This window comes from Diabrotica undecimpunctata, chromosome 1 (assembly GCF_040954645.1).
Source record: "Diabrotica undecimpunctata isolate CICGRU chromosome 1, icDiaUnde3, whole genome shotgun sequence".
In the NCBI taxonomy this organism is placed as follows: domain Eukaryota; kingdom Metazoa; phylum Arthropoda; class Insecta; order Coleoptera; family Chrysomelidae; genus Diabrotica; species Diabrotica undecimpunctata.
The window spans coordinates 37,502,369-37,515,252 of record NC_092803.1 but is presented as its reverse complement, the minus strand read 5'-3'; the positions used below and the strand labels follow the sequence as shown (position 1 = coordinate 37,515,252).

At 32.4% G+C, this 12,884-nt stretch overlaps 1 protein-coding gene across 1 annotated transcript in view; it reads left to right on the top strand.

Annotated features, from left to right (window-relative positions):
• The window catches only part of LOC140438904 (uncharacterized), a 274,049-nt gene that overhangs the window by 134,245 nt on the left and 126,920 nt on the right, over positions 1-12,884 (top strand). Inside the window, exon 3 of the mRNA XM_072528557.1 lies at positions 9,708-9,818. Within this exon, the coding sequence (XP_072384658.1) occupies positions 9,708-9,818 (111 nt within the window). The remainder of the gene's footprint in view (positions 1-9,707; positions 9,819-12,884) is intronic.

The following is a 12,884-nucleotide window of genomic DNA, read 5'->3' as shown; positions in this document are numbered from 1 at the left end:
AATATTCCGATAAAAACGGCTACACGGCGCTTTTATCCTTTTATCCGTTTCTTAAAAATACTTATGCACAATTTATCTTGTGAAATAATTGTGGATTTTTCAAGATTTTTTGAGTTTTAGTAAATATAGTGGTTTCTTTTTCACCAATATTTGTTGTTCTGTTTTTTAGACTGCTTCCTTATCATGTAGTTCTCCACCAAGCTTTACATTAGAGAGATTTTGACGCAAGGCTGGATTACTGCAATTGGATGTTAGGTCTGCTAGAAGAACAACCGCATATCATGTCAAAGATTTTGTGGACAGACGAGGCTACGTTTAATAGTGTGGGTGGTGTTAATCTGCATAATAGGCATTATTGGGCTGAAGAAAATCCGCTCTGGATACATGAGGTGCAGGTTCAAGGTAGATGGAGTCTTAATGTTTGGTGTGGTATAGTTGATGAAAAGATCGTAGGTCCATATTTCTTTGATAGAACTTTAAATGGCGAAACATATTTGGATGTTCTGAAAAATCAGTTGCCTGTTTTATTGAAAGATATTTCCTTACAAACGAGAAGAGATATGATATTACAACATGACGGGTGTCCTGCGCACTTTTCCAGACGAGTCCGAGATTATTTGTATGCAAGTTATCCAAATAAATGGATTGGAAGGGGAAGTATATTTTCATGACCAGCTAGATCTCTAGACTTAACATGTCTGGACTTTTATCTGTGGGAAAGATTGAAGGACTTAGTGTACCAAACTCTAAATGACACAGCGCATTATAAACGCAATAAATAATATATCAACAGCTGAGATTGATCTTTGTGTGGACAACGATGGAAAACAATTTAATTTGACATTAAGTTTTAATGATTCAGATTGTTGTACAATAGTACTTTTTCTGTCATCAATTCATCGTTGTGTGATCACTCATTAACTTTTTCTAAGTTTATTACATTAAATTTAGTACATTAAGTTTTTCTTGGAACAGTCTTGATTGCCTATATAATAGCGACCATTTTCCTTTAACAATTGAAACCATTATTGGGCATAATCAACCGAATATTCATGTTTATTAAAAATGAAAATTGGGACATATATAGAGATCTAATAAAGAATTATCTTACGAACTTTATTCGTGAAGGTAGCAGAGATTTTACTAGTCATTATTTTAATGATATTGTACAAAAAAGCGCTAATATTGAGATGGAAAAAACAAAACCTTGTAAACGAAAGCCAGTACCATGGTGGAATCAAGAAATAGGCCTAAGCTATGAAATCTAGCAAACACGTTTTCAATGTTTAAAAAAAAATAAAACAACAGAAAACCTTAATCATTTTATAAAGCTTAGGACAAAAAATATCTTATTAAGAACAGTAAAAAAGAAACATGGTCAAATTATGTATCTGCTTTAAGCTCATTGACACCTATACCTACAATCTGGAATAAAGTTAGTACACTCAAAGTTGAACAAAGTTTAATTCACATTCTTTCTGATAAAAACAAATTAATATTGTAACAAAAATTATACTTGGAAACCCTGCCACCCATTTTGACGTAGGATGCTGCCAACGGCTGTCATATCGACACCCGCCATTATCATTGTCTCTCCAGAAATCAACATATGTGTGGACTGCATAATCATAATGTAGTTTCTTTTAATAATGTAGTCTATTGTTTTATTTAAATCGAATAGCACCGCATCAAGTAATGTGTTTTATCATTATTTACCTCAACCTGTGCGTTGCAACCTATTTACAGTGAAGTAATTACGAAATGAACTCTTATTTCTCGAGAATCCCACTCCCAACCTAACATCCCCTTATAATATGTTCCAAACAAGAAAGTAGTAATAGTCTGTCAGATGTATATAAGATAAATTCAATCAATGCAAACTTTAATCCCATATTTTTAGATTTCAAAAATTAATGTAAAATGACAGAAATATCTTTAGAAGATATCGATAATCGACTAAATTTTTCCATTAAATTTCAAGAATTTGAAGAAGCTTTAGATAAATATAAAAATGCTTTATCAGGTACTGATAACATATCAATCATATTTATAAAAAAAATACTGTGTAGTCTGGTCCAAATAAACAATTTGTCCCATTTTCAAACCTTCCAAATCAAAAACTAACCTTTTTTTCTATAGCCCAATTTATCTTACAAATAATCCCTGCAAACCTTTAAAAAAAAAATTAAATAACAGATTATTATGATTTCTTGGGCAATCAAAAGGCAGATCAACTCATAAACTACTAACAATAATATGTGTGAGTCCTACAAATAACCAAAAAGTAATTGGCATATTTTTTGATACAAATAAAGCATTTATACTGCCTGGAGGTATAACATTTTACAAACCATGTGTAATTGGAGTATCTAGGGAAATTATCTTCCTTGTCTTCGTAAAACGTTTTATAAACAATAGAGTATTCGAAATACGTATGAACAGAATGTCTTCAAAACGAAATTTCACAGGGCACAACTCGTAATAGCAATTAATAATATCGCACAAGAGATAAAGTACATTGTTTCTTTGAGCAGTATTCATTTTTACGATTGGTAGGTTGCTAAACTTGCCAATCACCCTCCACATTTTATCCGGGCTTGAGACCGGTTGTCCACCCCGCAATCACTCCGGTATCAAAGAAAATCGCTGGTAATAAAATATTAGAAAGCGATAACATCGAGGAAAGCTGAAAAAAACTCAAAAATAATATAATTAACGCAGCAACAGAGTCACTTGGAGAGAAGAAGGTAACGAACACTAACATATCAAAAGAGAAAACACCATGGTTTAGAGAGGAAGTAAAAACAAAATGTGATGAAAAGAAGAAATCCTTTTTACAATATAGAACACAACAAACACAACAAGTATATAACCACTATAAACGAATTAGAAATGAAACGAATACTTTAGTTAGACAAATAAAAAAGGAACACTGGCAGAGTTTCTAAAAACGATGATGGTACACGACTTCTACAGAACACAAAAGGAAATATGGAGAATGATCAGAGGACAAAGAAAAGAGATGAACGAACTGATAAAAACGAAACACATTCAGAAGGAGACATGGGTGGACTACTTTCTATCCCTATTTGCTAAAGGTGGCGATAATGAACCACCAATACCAGAGGTGACGACAAAGGAAGAAATAAATATTGAGGAGGAGGAAGTAAAGAATTCATTAAGGAAATTAAAACTAATCCAAAAAAACGGGTGTGGCACTCAAGTGGGACTGGCGGTAGAAGTTATACTTCTATACACGCGTTCGCCGTTAAAAATTTATAGAGTCAATCTGCACAATCATTACATATGTAATGCTATAGGTAAGAGAGAGCAGAAAGAGAAAAAGAATTAGTTATATAGGTATATGGTGCATCGTTTGCTGTATATAAACATTTGACCTGTAATAGGAGTATAGTAAATGAAGGATTGTATCAATATTTTAATGAAAATATATATTTTTATTTTTATATATGTATAAAAGGAGTTGAATGCAAAAAAAAATTTACACATACTCCGCAGTAAAATTCATTGTTTATTTTGTTTTTGATTAATATAAAAATTACAATACAATAAATACACTGCAACATAGTTCAATATAATAATACAATATAAATTAAAATGTAATATTCATAAGTATTTAAAACTGCCAATATACATTTATAATTTACTTTACGAAGATAAAAATAAAAAACCAACAACTCGGATTATGTTGTAAATTTTCATTTTATTTTAAAATTTATGTTTTTTGGATTCGATAAAACGGATTTCAAAATTGACAGTTCTCTGTAAAACAGTGATTATTTTGAAAACACAAAAGCCTAAAATAAATATAAACGTTTAATTTTAGATAATACAAAACATATCACATAAATAATAATATTAATACATATTATATTATATATAATATTATATATACAATGTTATATAATATATAATATTAAATATATATACAAAAGGAACATCTTTAATCTCGAGAGAGGAAGAGAGAGAAAATATATCTTCTATCTCTCTCTTACTCATTATCTTACATATGTAATGGTTTCACAGATTCACTCTCATGCAAATTTCCAACGCCGACCGTGCGTATAGAAGTATAACTTCAAAAATAATAGAACAAAACAGAATTTCTCAAGAATGGAGATCAAGCGTCCTAATACCTCTCTTTAAAAGAGGGGACAAATCAGGGGAGACCCGGAAAATTACAGAGAAATTAATTTATTATACACAACACTAAAATTGACAGCCAAAGTGATAACAAATAAACTGAATAAAATTATAACACTAACAAAAGAACAACAAGGTTTTAGGTTGCGAAGATCATGCAACGATACTACAGTTATAACGAAGCAAGATTTTGTGAACCCTAAGAAGGCATTTGGCCGGGTTAAATTAAAGGCCGTTATCCACTTATAGTACGCAAGAGAGATACCTCTAGGAATAATCAAAATGATCGAAAATATCTACCAAAACAACATAATAAAAGTAAAAGGAGAAGAAGAACAAACCGGCCTTATTGAATCTGACAATGGGCAAAAAAGTAGGAACTAAAAAAGGATACCAAATAAGAGAAAAACAAGTTAAAATAATCTGCTATGCAGACGACGCAATACTACTCTCTCAAAATGAAGATGATTTACAATGTATGCTGCACCAATTTAATATACCCGCCAGAAATTATCGGGAAAGAAGTGAAAGGCAAAATTTACAAAACAGTCATCAGACCAATAATGACATATGCGACAGAAACACGACTTGGTACAGAGAGGACGAAAAGGATGTTTGAATAAACAGAGATGAAAACAGGATGGAACGACAACTTACTGGTGGCACATCGAAAAACAGACTGAGTCATGTCTACACAAAAAAAGAAGAAGAGTTTTAGTCACATATTCCTTAATAAAAAAATACCCCCTAAACTGGTCTGAATCAACAATTTCTCCCATTTTCAAACCTTTGAAATCAAAAACTGAACCTCTTTCCTATAGACCAATTTCTCTTACAAATAATCTACGCAAATTTCTAGAAAAAAATTTAAATAACAGATTAATATGGTTTCTTAAATAAACCGATTATTAAGCCCTATCCAAAGCGATCAACTCATGAACTATTAACAATAATATATGTGGGTCCTTTACAAATAACCAAAAATTAATTGGTATATTTTTTTATACAAACAAAGCTTTTGATACTGCGTAGAGGTACAACATTTTGTAAACCATGTATAACTGAAGTATCCAGGGAAATTTTCTACCTCGTCTTCGTAAAACATTTTATGAACAATAGAATATTCCAATTCCATTCAAAACGGAATTTCACAGGACTTAACCTTCTAAGCCGGACTCTATTCGTAATAGCAGTTAATAAGCAAGTCTATATGCAAATAATTTCTGTATATACTAGTAGCTGTAATATTAGACCAACTTCTTGATAGTCGGATAGATGGTTGGATATCATGTTGGCTACCATATTCGCTATCCTGACTTTATTAACAGCAGATTTAAATAATGATGTAGCCGATTCTCCTTACCATTGTCTTAGATTTTTCAGCCATGATGTTCTTCTTTTACCAGGACCAAGTTTACCTTAGATCTTTCGCTAAATGATCAGATAAAAGTTCATACTTTTTAGGGTATCTCATAATGTGACCGAAGTATTCCAGCTTGCGTCTCTTTTTGTCCACCAAATGTTCATATTTATATACTTATTTCATTTTTAAGTTAGTCCTAACCCTTTCTTTAACGTTTTCGTATACATACTACTTTAGTTTTATGTACAATCGTTCTGGATGCAATATTGAAATATAATAATTTAAAAATATAAGCATCAAAGTTGATACGTTTTTGTTGCTTCTGAAGAATACATAAAAAACAAAGTGGGAGTTTTAAAAATAACTCTCATATCCACGTTCCAATTTATTTATTTTCTATTTTCTATTTGAAATAATAAATGGATATGATCAGTTTCTTTTAAAATCTTCTCATCTCAGTAGATTCTCATTTCATTTTCGTATTAAGAAACCCAATACATCTTCTTTATACCACTTTTCGTGAATAAATTTAAAGAAAGCGGAAAGAATATAAACAAAACATGGGTCTTTTGGGTGACAAAAAGTAGTTATCTCTTTTGTCGTAAAATAATGCTCGTTCTGTGTATTCGGAAGCTCTTATCGTTTGCCCAAATATGAATGGAATATTTATAAAGGACGAAAAGGGGCCAGTTTTTAGCAGGAAAATTGGATTCGCCAAAGGATTTCCTCAAAAAGGGCTTTTCATTCTGCTCGTTATATTAAATTTGATTTTTATACGGATAACGCCGGACCTTATCGTTATACTTTTTCTGCTTAACTAGCGGCAAGAACTGTAAGTACTGTTCCTTTATTGTTTTTGAAAATATATGCAAGGTCAGGTATTCATTTAAAATATTACTACCGACATAGTGATGCTAGATATATAATAAATATGTACTTTCTCGCACATACTATTGTAATGTTTTTATTATTCTAATTTATTGTTTCTATTTAATATTAAAGGTTCTACACTTATAATAGTTATAAGTTTATTTAAAGTCTTTATTTGGACAATATAACTAATTTATCTTACACTTAATAATTATATAATTTATCTACGTGCGTTACATTTTAAAAATTCGACGCGATGTTCAAAAACTAACTAACTGTTTACAACAAAATTCCTTTTTAAATATAAAATGCCGCTAGTTCCGGAATCTCCGCGATTCCCCATCGAAGAGTCCAGAAGGTCGTTCATACTGGTTTTATTCGGCCTGCTTCTGGAAATTTCAAATCGCGGGTGACTCATCATAATTCAGGTAAACAGGTCTTTCAACTGAGCGCCGAAATAACTACAACAGAAAAGATATTAGCAATAAATATGTTTACAGTTTTGAGTCATATGACACGTCAATATTTATCGTAATACTATGTAATATAATTACACCTACCACAATCGGAAAAATGTTTCGTCTGTCTTTGTTAAGCCTTAGTATGTTCGATAGATTTCTATGGTGCGTTATTTGTAGAAGTTAAAGAAAAGATTGAAATATCTCTTTTATGTTTTTTTGATTACTTCTCGTTTTGGTATTTTCTATTCTACATGTTGCAAATTACAAAATATAACCAATTAACAGTTCAGATTAGTACATGCGCGTTAATTAAAGTGGAACACTTCACCTTTTTTTTGGCGTTAGGTTCAAGACCTATTTAGTCAGTCAATTGTACAAATAAGTAAAAAACAGTTATATACTTCCTTTAAATTTATACCTGCAAATTTCATATTTTGCTCATTTACTCATTTCCCTAACCTTCTTCTTCTTCTTCTTCGTGCGACTAGGATTACTCCTGTTTGTCTGCCTCTTATTCTGTTTCAGTCGTTGTTGACTGTACATTATCTTTCCACCTGTTTGGCGGCCTTCCAACGAGTTTTCTGCTATATCTATATGCTTTTTTTTTCTTGTTTTTATCCACCTTTTAATATTTTGAATTTTGCATTGTTCGAGTATACTTCTGTTGGTTTGTCTGTCTCTTAATGATATGCCCTCTATTAATCTTAATACTTTCATTTCGATATTGTTGATTTGTTGTTTCGATTTTCTTGTATCGGTCCTTGTCTCCTCTGCATATGTTAGGATTGGTCTTACTGTTGTCATGTATACTTTCATTTTGCTTTCCGTGGTCAGATATTTGTTTCTCCATGTGGTTTCTCGGACGCAACCACTTACTCTTGCCGCTTTTGATGCTTGCCTTGTGGTCTCTGTTCTTATATCACTGTCACTAGTGATCTCTACTCCTAGGTAATTGAATTTCATTACTTGTTCTACAATTTTGCCGTCTATTTCTAGTTTGCATCTACGCGGCTCTTTACTGATCACTATACATTTAGTTTTTTCTACTGATATTCTCATATCAAATTTGTTTGCTGTGATATTGAAGGTAAAGGGAAATTATTTGGCGTTGAATTTTGTAAAATGTAAGGCAAAGAGAAGTCAAGCAAGAGATTTCAGAGTAGAAAGATGTTTGGGCGATTTTGAATCGGGAGTCGATTCAATTTTTTTGTGTTATGTCTTAAGACCGGTTAAGGTGATAATACTCTTTGCATAATGGCAGTTTAGAACAGAGTAATCATCATAAGATTTGTGCAGTACACCGGAACTGAAGAAATTTTGTAAAATGGTTATAAAGGATGTCCCACCAGCTTTGTTGTCGTTTGCCTGCTTTATCCTACCCCATCTACGTCAGATCTTCATTACTGCGTAGGGAAATGGTTTCCTTTTGTTCCAGTTAAGAGTTTTGTCCTTGCAGCTCCAATCCCAGAGATGGCAAGTTTTTTCAAAGTTAAGTGGCAAAGTTTGCATTTCGAAGATTTTTGTAGCAATCTCCTTTGTAAACAGATAAGCACGTAAGTTTTTGTTAATTTTGTTATTATGTTATTTAGTATGCTTCTTGTGCAATCTGTATTTTTGATAACTGTTTGTTAGAGACACAAATAAATGTTTAATTTATTGCTCCAACCATTTTTTTTTATTTTAGTTTAGAAAAATTTCCTAACCCTTTTTGTGTGTTTACTTTTTAGGAAAGTAGAACCCTTCTTTCCTCCAGCAGGAAGTCGTCTCGAAGCGGCGTCCATTTGAAATAGCTAGAGGTATTTCTTGTCTGTCAATTTTAATCATTTTGTCCAGGACATTTATGTAAGTACCCCTTTATTTCATTTTTTTTTGTAGCTGCCCAAATCCGAACCCTCGTCGTTTACTTATCCACGACCCCAGCTCTCCTAACAAACCCTGAGTGCCGTTCGCATACGTATCGATTTGTTTTGATTGCCCCTTTCTCAACCCCTTTAGTTTCTGTCCCCAATTTTCTACCCCTATGTTCTTACCCTGAGGTAGGCAAAATAATATCGTTACACGTTTTTAATACATAGGACAGTATCATATGCACAGAAAGCATTATGAGCAGGTTCGAAGATGTTTAATGGGTGACTTCATCGTCAGATTATCTGCAACTTCTAGTTAAATTAGAACTATGGACACCTAGACAAAGGCTACTCGACACTTATAGAAGAGATTATCAAAAGACAAATAAGGAACTGTTCAAAGAAATGGTATCTAAAAACTTCCCATAATTATGTAGTCTTATGTCAACTAATAAAATTAGCATTGGAATTTCTAAAATTAAAAGTCTTCTACGCTTTAACTCTATCCATCTCAGATATAAAATTAAATATACTCTGTACTTCAACTCTACTACCTCCTCGCTACTTCCACACCACCAGAATACTCGCTAAAATCCAAACTAACCGCAGACTAATTAGAGAGTTTATAAGTGGACATATGTCCACAAGAGAAATGGGGAAATAAAACACACAACCCAGACTATAGGGCTATACCTGATACACAGAAAGGTCTAACAAAATAAAGTATTTCTCAATAAAAATACTTTATTTGGAGAATGTACAATATTTGACAAATTATGCAATATACTCATAAATATAATTAAAAGTAAATAAACACTTTGTTTTATAAAAACTTTAAAAATAATAGTTTTTTTAATCCATCAATGATATAATTTAGCCGCTGCAAAATGTTATGCTTTATTTAACAAAAATAAACCAAAACAGAGATATAATTTTTTACACAGTAATCTGCGTGACTGGATTTTGATGGCAAATATATTTGAAGAATTACGTCTGTTTCAGCTCATCCTGGAAAAGCCTCACTTCTCTGGATATCAGCTATAATCAACTAGACAGTGTGCCGTTCGTGGCACTCAAAGAATCTCGAAGTATACAATGGATTAATTTACACGGGTAAGTTTTTAACATTTATTTGTATTTGTTAAAACGTTCACATAATGAAGGAATAAAACTTTATATACATACATATATATATATATATATATATATATATATATATATATATATATATATATATATATATATATATATATATATTGTTTTATAGTATCAGCAATTGGTCTGTAGAAATTCTTAGATTGTTCATACTATAAAACAGTGTTTCCCAAAGTGGGGGTCGCGATCCCCTGAGGGGTCGCCATCAGGTACTAGAGGGGTCGCCGAACATTTCCAAAATAAGACAAAAGCACCACTTTGTTAGATCATGTATTTTTATTTTAACAACGCAGTAAATAGAAATTAACAATTAATTATCAGACGCACTATAAAATTAAATATTAAAGTCCATAAAAATAAAAGAGTAAAACAAAGTCAAATATTAAAATCTTAATGAGAGCTATGCGCCTGTTTCTGTAAAACTAACCTTTCAAATCTAGGCTGTGTATTTGAGACACACGCAATTATATCATTTTCAAGTACGAGACGATTTCTAACTCTTGTTTTAATGGCAGTCATAGACGAGAAACTTAACTCACACAAATATATGATGTTACAAATGGAACCAAACATTTTACAGCTTCACTCGCCAACTGGGGGTATTCCTGCATCTTTTCGGTCCAAAATTGGTCCGAGTTCTGGGAAAAAAATTGGAGCTTCAACATTCCATCACTTGATATTTCAATAAGTTTTTCTTTCATGTTTATTGGTATTTCAACATGCTGAAAGGAATCGGCTAAAAACGGATTTAGTAGCCATCTGCAACTGTCGTAACTGTTTTGAATTTCTTCGGGGAAATAATCACAGAGCTGTTGTTTTAAATTGAGCAAAGTAACATGCATGTCAGCAAAAACTTGTTCAAAATTTGTAGCACTGTAATTGGATACATTTTCCATAATTTCCTGAAGGGACTGGAATGAATCGAGTGGTTTTTTGCCAAGTGAGGTCGACCATAAATCGATTTTTCTTAGTAACGCCTTAATTTTATCTGTGGCTGTACTTATATTAATGTCGCGACCTTGTAAATTACTGTTTAAAATATTTAATTGCTCGAAAATATCAGCAAGGAAACCTAGTTTCAGAAGCCAAATAGGATCGGAAAATTGATTTTCATATGGGGACTTCTCATCTTTTAAATACATTAAAAGCTCTGCTCTTAAGTGAAATACTCTTTTTAAGACGTTGCCCCTTAAAAGCCACCTTATTTCGGTGTGATAGAGAAGATTTTCAAATAAAGCACCCATGTCTTCGCAAATTTTTCTAAAAATACGGGTCTGCAAAGCTTTTCTTTTAATGGAATTTACAACTTTAATGATGGTTTTCATAACACAGTCCATTTCAGGAGGTAAAGCTTTGGACGCAAGAGCTTCTCGATGTAAAAAACAATGTCTTCATTTAGCATAAGGCATTAATTCTTGTAATTTGACGACAAGACCAGATTTATGTCCTGTCATAGCTTTAGCGCCATCTGCGCATATAGCAATACATTTACCCCAGTCAATATCATATTTACTTGTACGTTTCACAAAAGTGTCGAGTAAACATTTTCCAGTGGTATTGGTCTCCAATGGGGAACAAAATAAAATATCTTCTTGAATGCCATTATTTGTATCATATCTTACAAACGTAATGAATTGGGCACAGTTAGATATATCTGTGGATTCGTCCATTTGATGAGAGAAGTACGTGCATTTATTAAGATTTTCCACAACTTGCGCTTGAATATCTTCTGCCATATCACTAATTCTTCTTTGGATAGTATTATTTGACAGAGGTATTGTATTTAATTTTGCAGCCTCTCTTTCCCCACACATTATGTACCATTTCAACAGCTGCTGGAAAAATCAGATTTTCAGCAATTGTGTGCGGATTACTAGTTTTGGCAACACGATAAGCAACTTTATAACTTGCTAATAATGCATTTTCATTAGTAGTGGTTGCCAAGGGAAAACTGTCTTGCTGTTTGTGAAGGACGTTCAGCTTTCTTTCAAAGAATTCTACAGGCTTGTCTTTTTTATCTGGATATTTGCTATTTAAATGTCGAAGTAACTTTGATGGCTTCATGCTTTCTTTTGACAAGACTTGTCCACAAATAACACATTGTGGTTTATTGGAAATAACGGTAAAACGATATTTAAGATATTCATCAATGTAGAATCTGTTTTTCTTTTTATTGCTGCTACTGCCACTTTCAGACGTAAATGGTTCTGCACTTTTTTTTTAAAAACTTATCCATAATTTATAATTTATCGTAGACGTAAATACGTAAACGGGAATACGTAAGTCTCAACACTGTTTGGATTCGAACTGAGGTTTCGTTGCGCATCGCCGCTTATATAAAGCCAAAATGAGGCTACGGAACGTTCCAGAGTGCCATCTAGTAGCGAGCGCTTTCGCGATTATCATGGAAGAGTTTTGCGATGTAGACACAAGCTAATATGTCGCGGTGTACAATGTGCAGTCGACTTCTTATTATTTATTTTTATTGTAAATGCTATTCTGGCAGAAGTACCTACTACTAATTACTAGTGGGACAGATCGCAATCATTAAAATAATTGTATTAAAATAAAATAATTGTTTTTGATTTAAACTTAAACAGTAAAGTAAAATTAAATTTGAGAAACCATCAGATAATTGTAAATTAGGCACGCTATTTCTGTCAAATAATATTGAATAAATGAGTGGGGGGAAATTGGGGGGTCGCGAACAAATTTTTTAGCAAAAAGGGGTCGCGGTTTAAATAAGTTTGGGAAACTTTGCTATAAAACAATCACAGTACGGCCATACGCCAAAATCATCTCCACTGTGTGTTCTTCATCTGAATCGTCCATTTTCCGTTTCTCATGTTCCTTCCGTTTCTCAATTTTTAATTCGTCCACTCCTACGATCATGTCATGCGACATGTTTGGCATGATCACACATTGTAGTGCATAAAATTTATTCGTATGCCTTCATTTATCGTTGCCAATGTCCGTTTATTGGCGCCCACTAAATTTACCCTAGGTATTTTGTTAATCAAATTT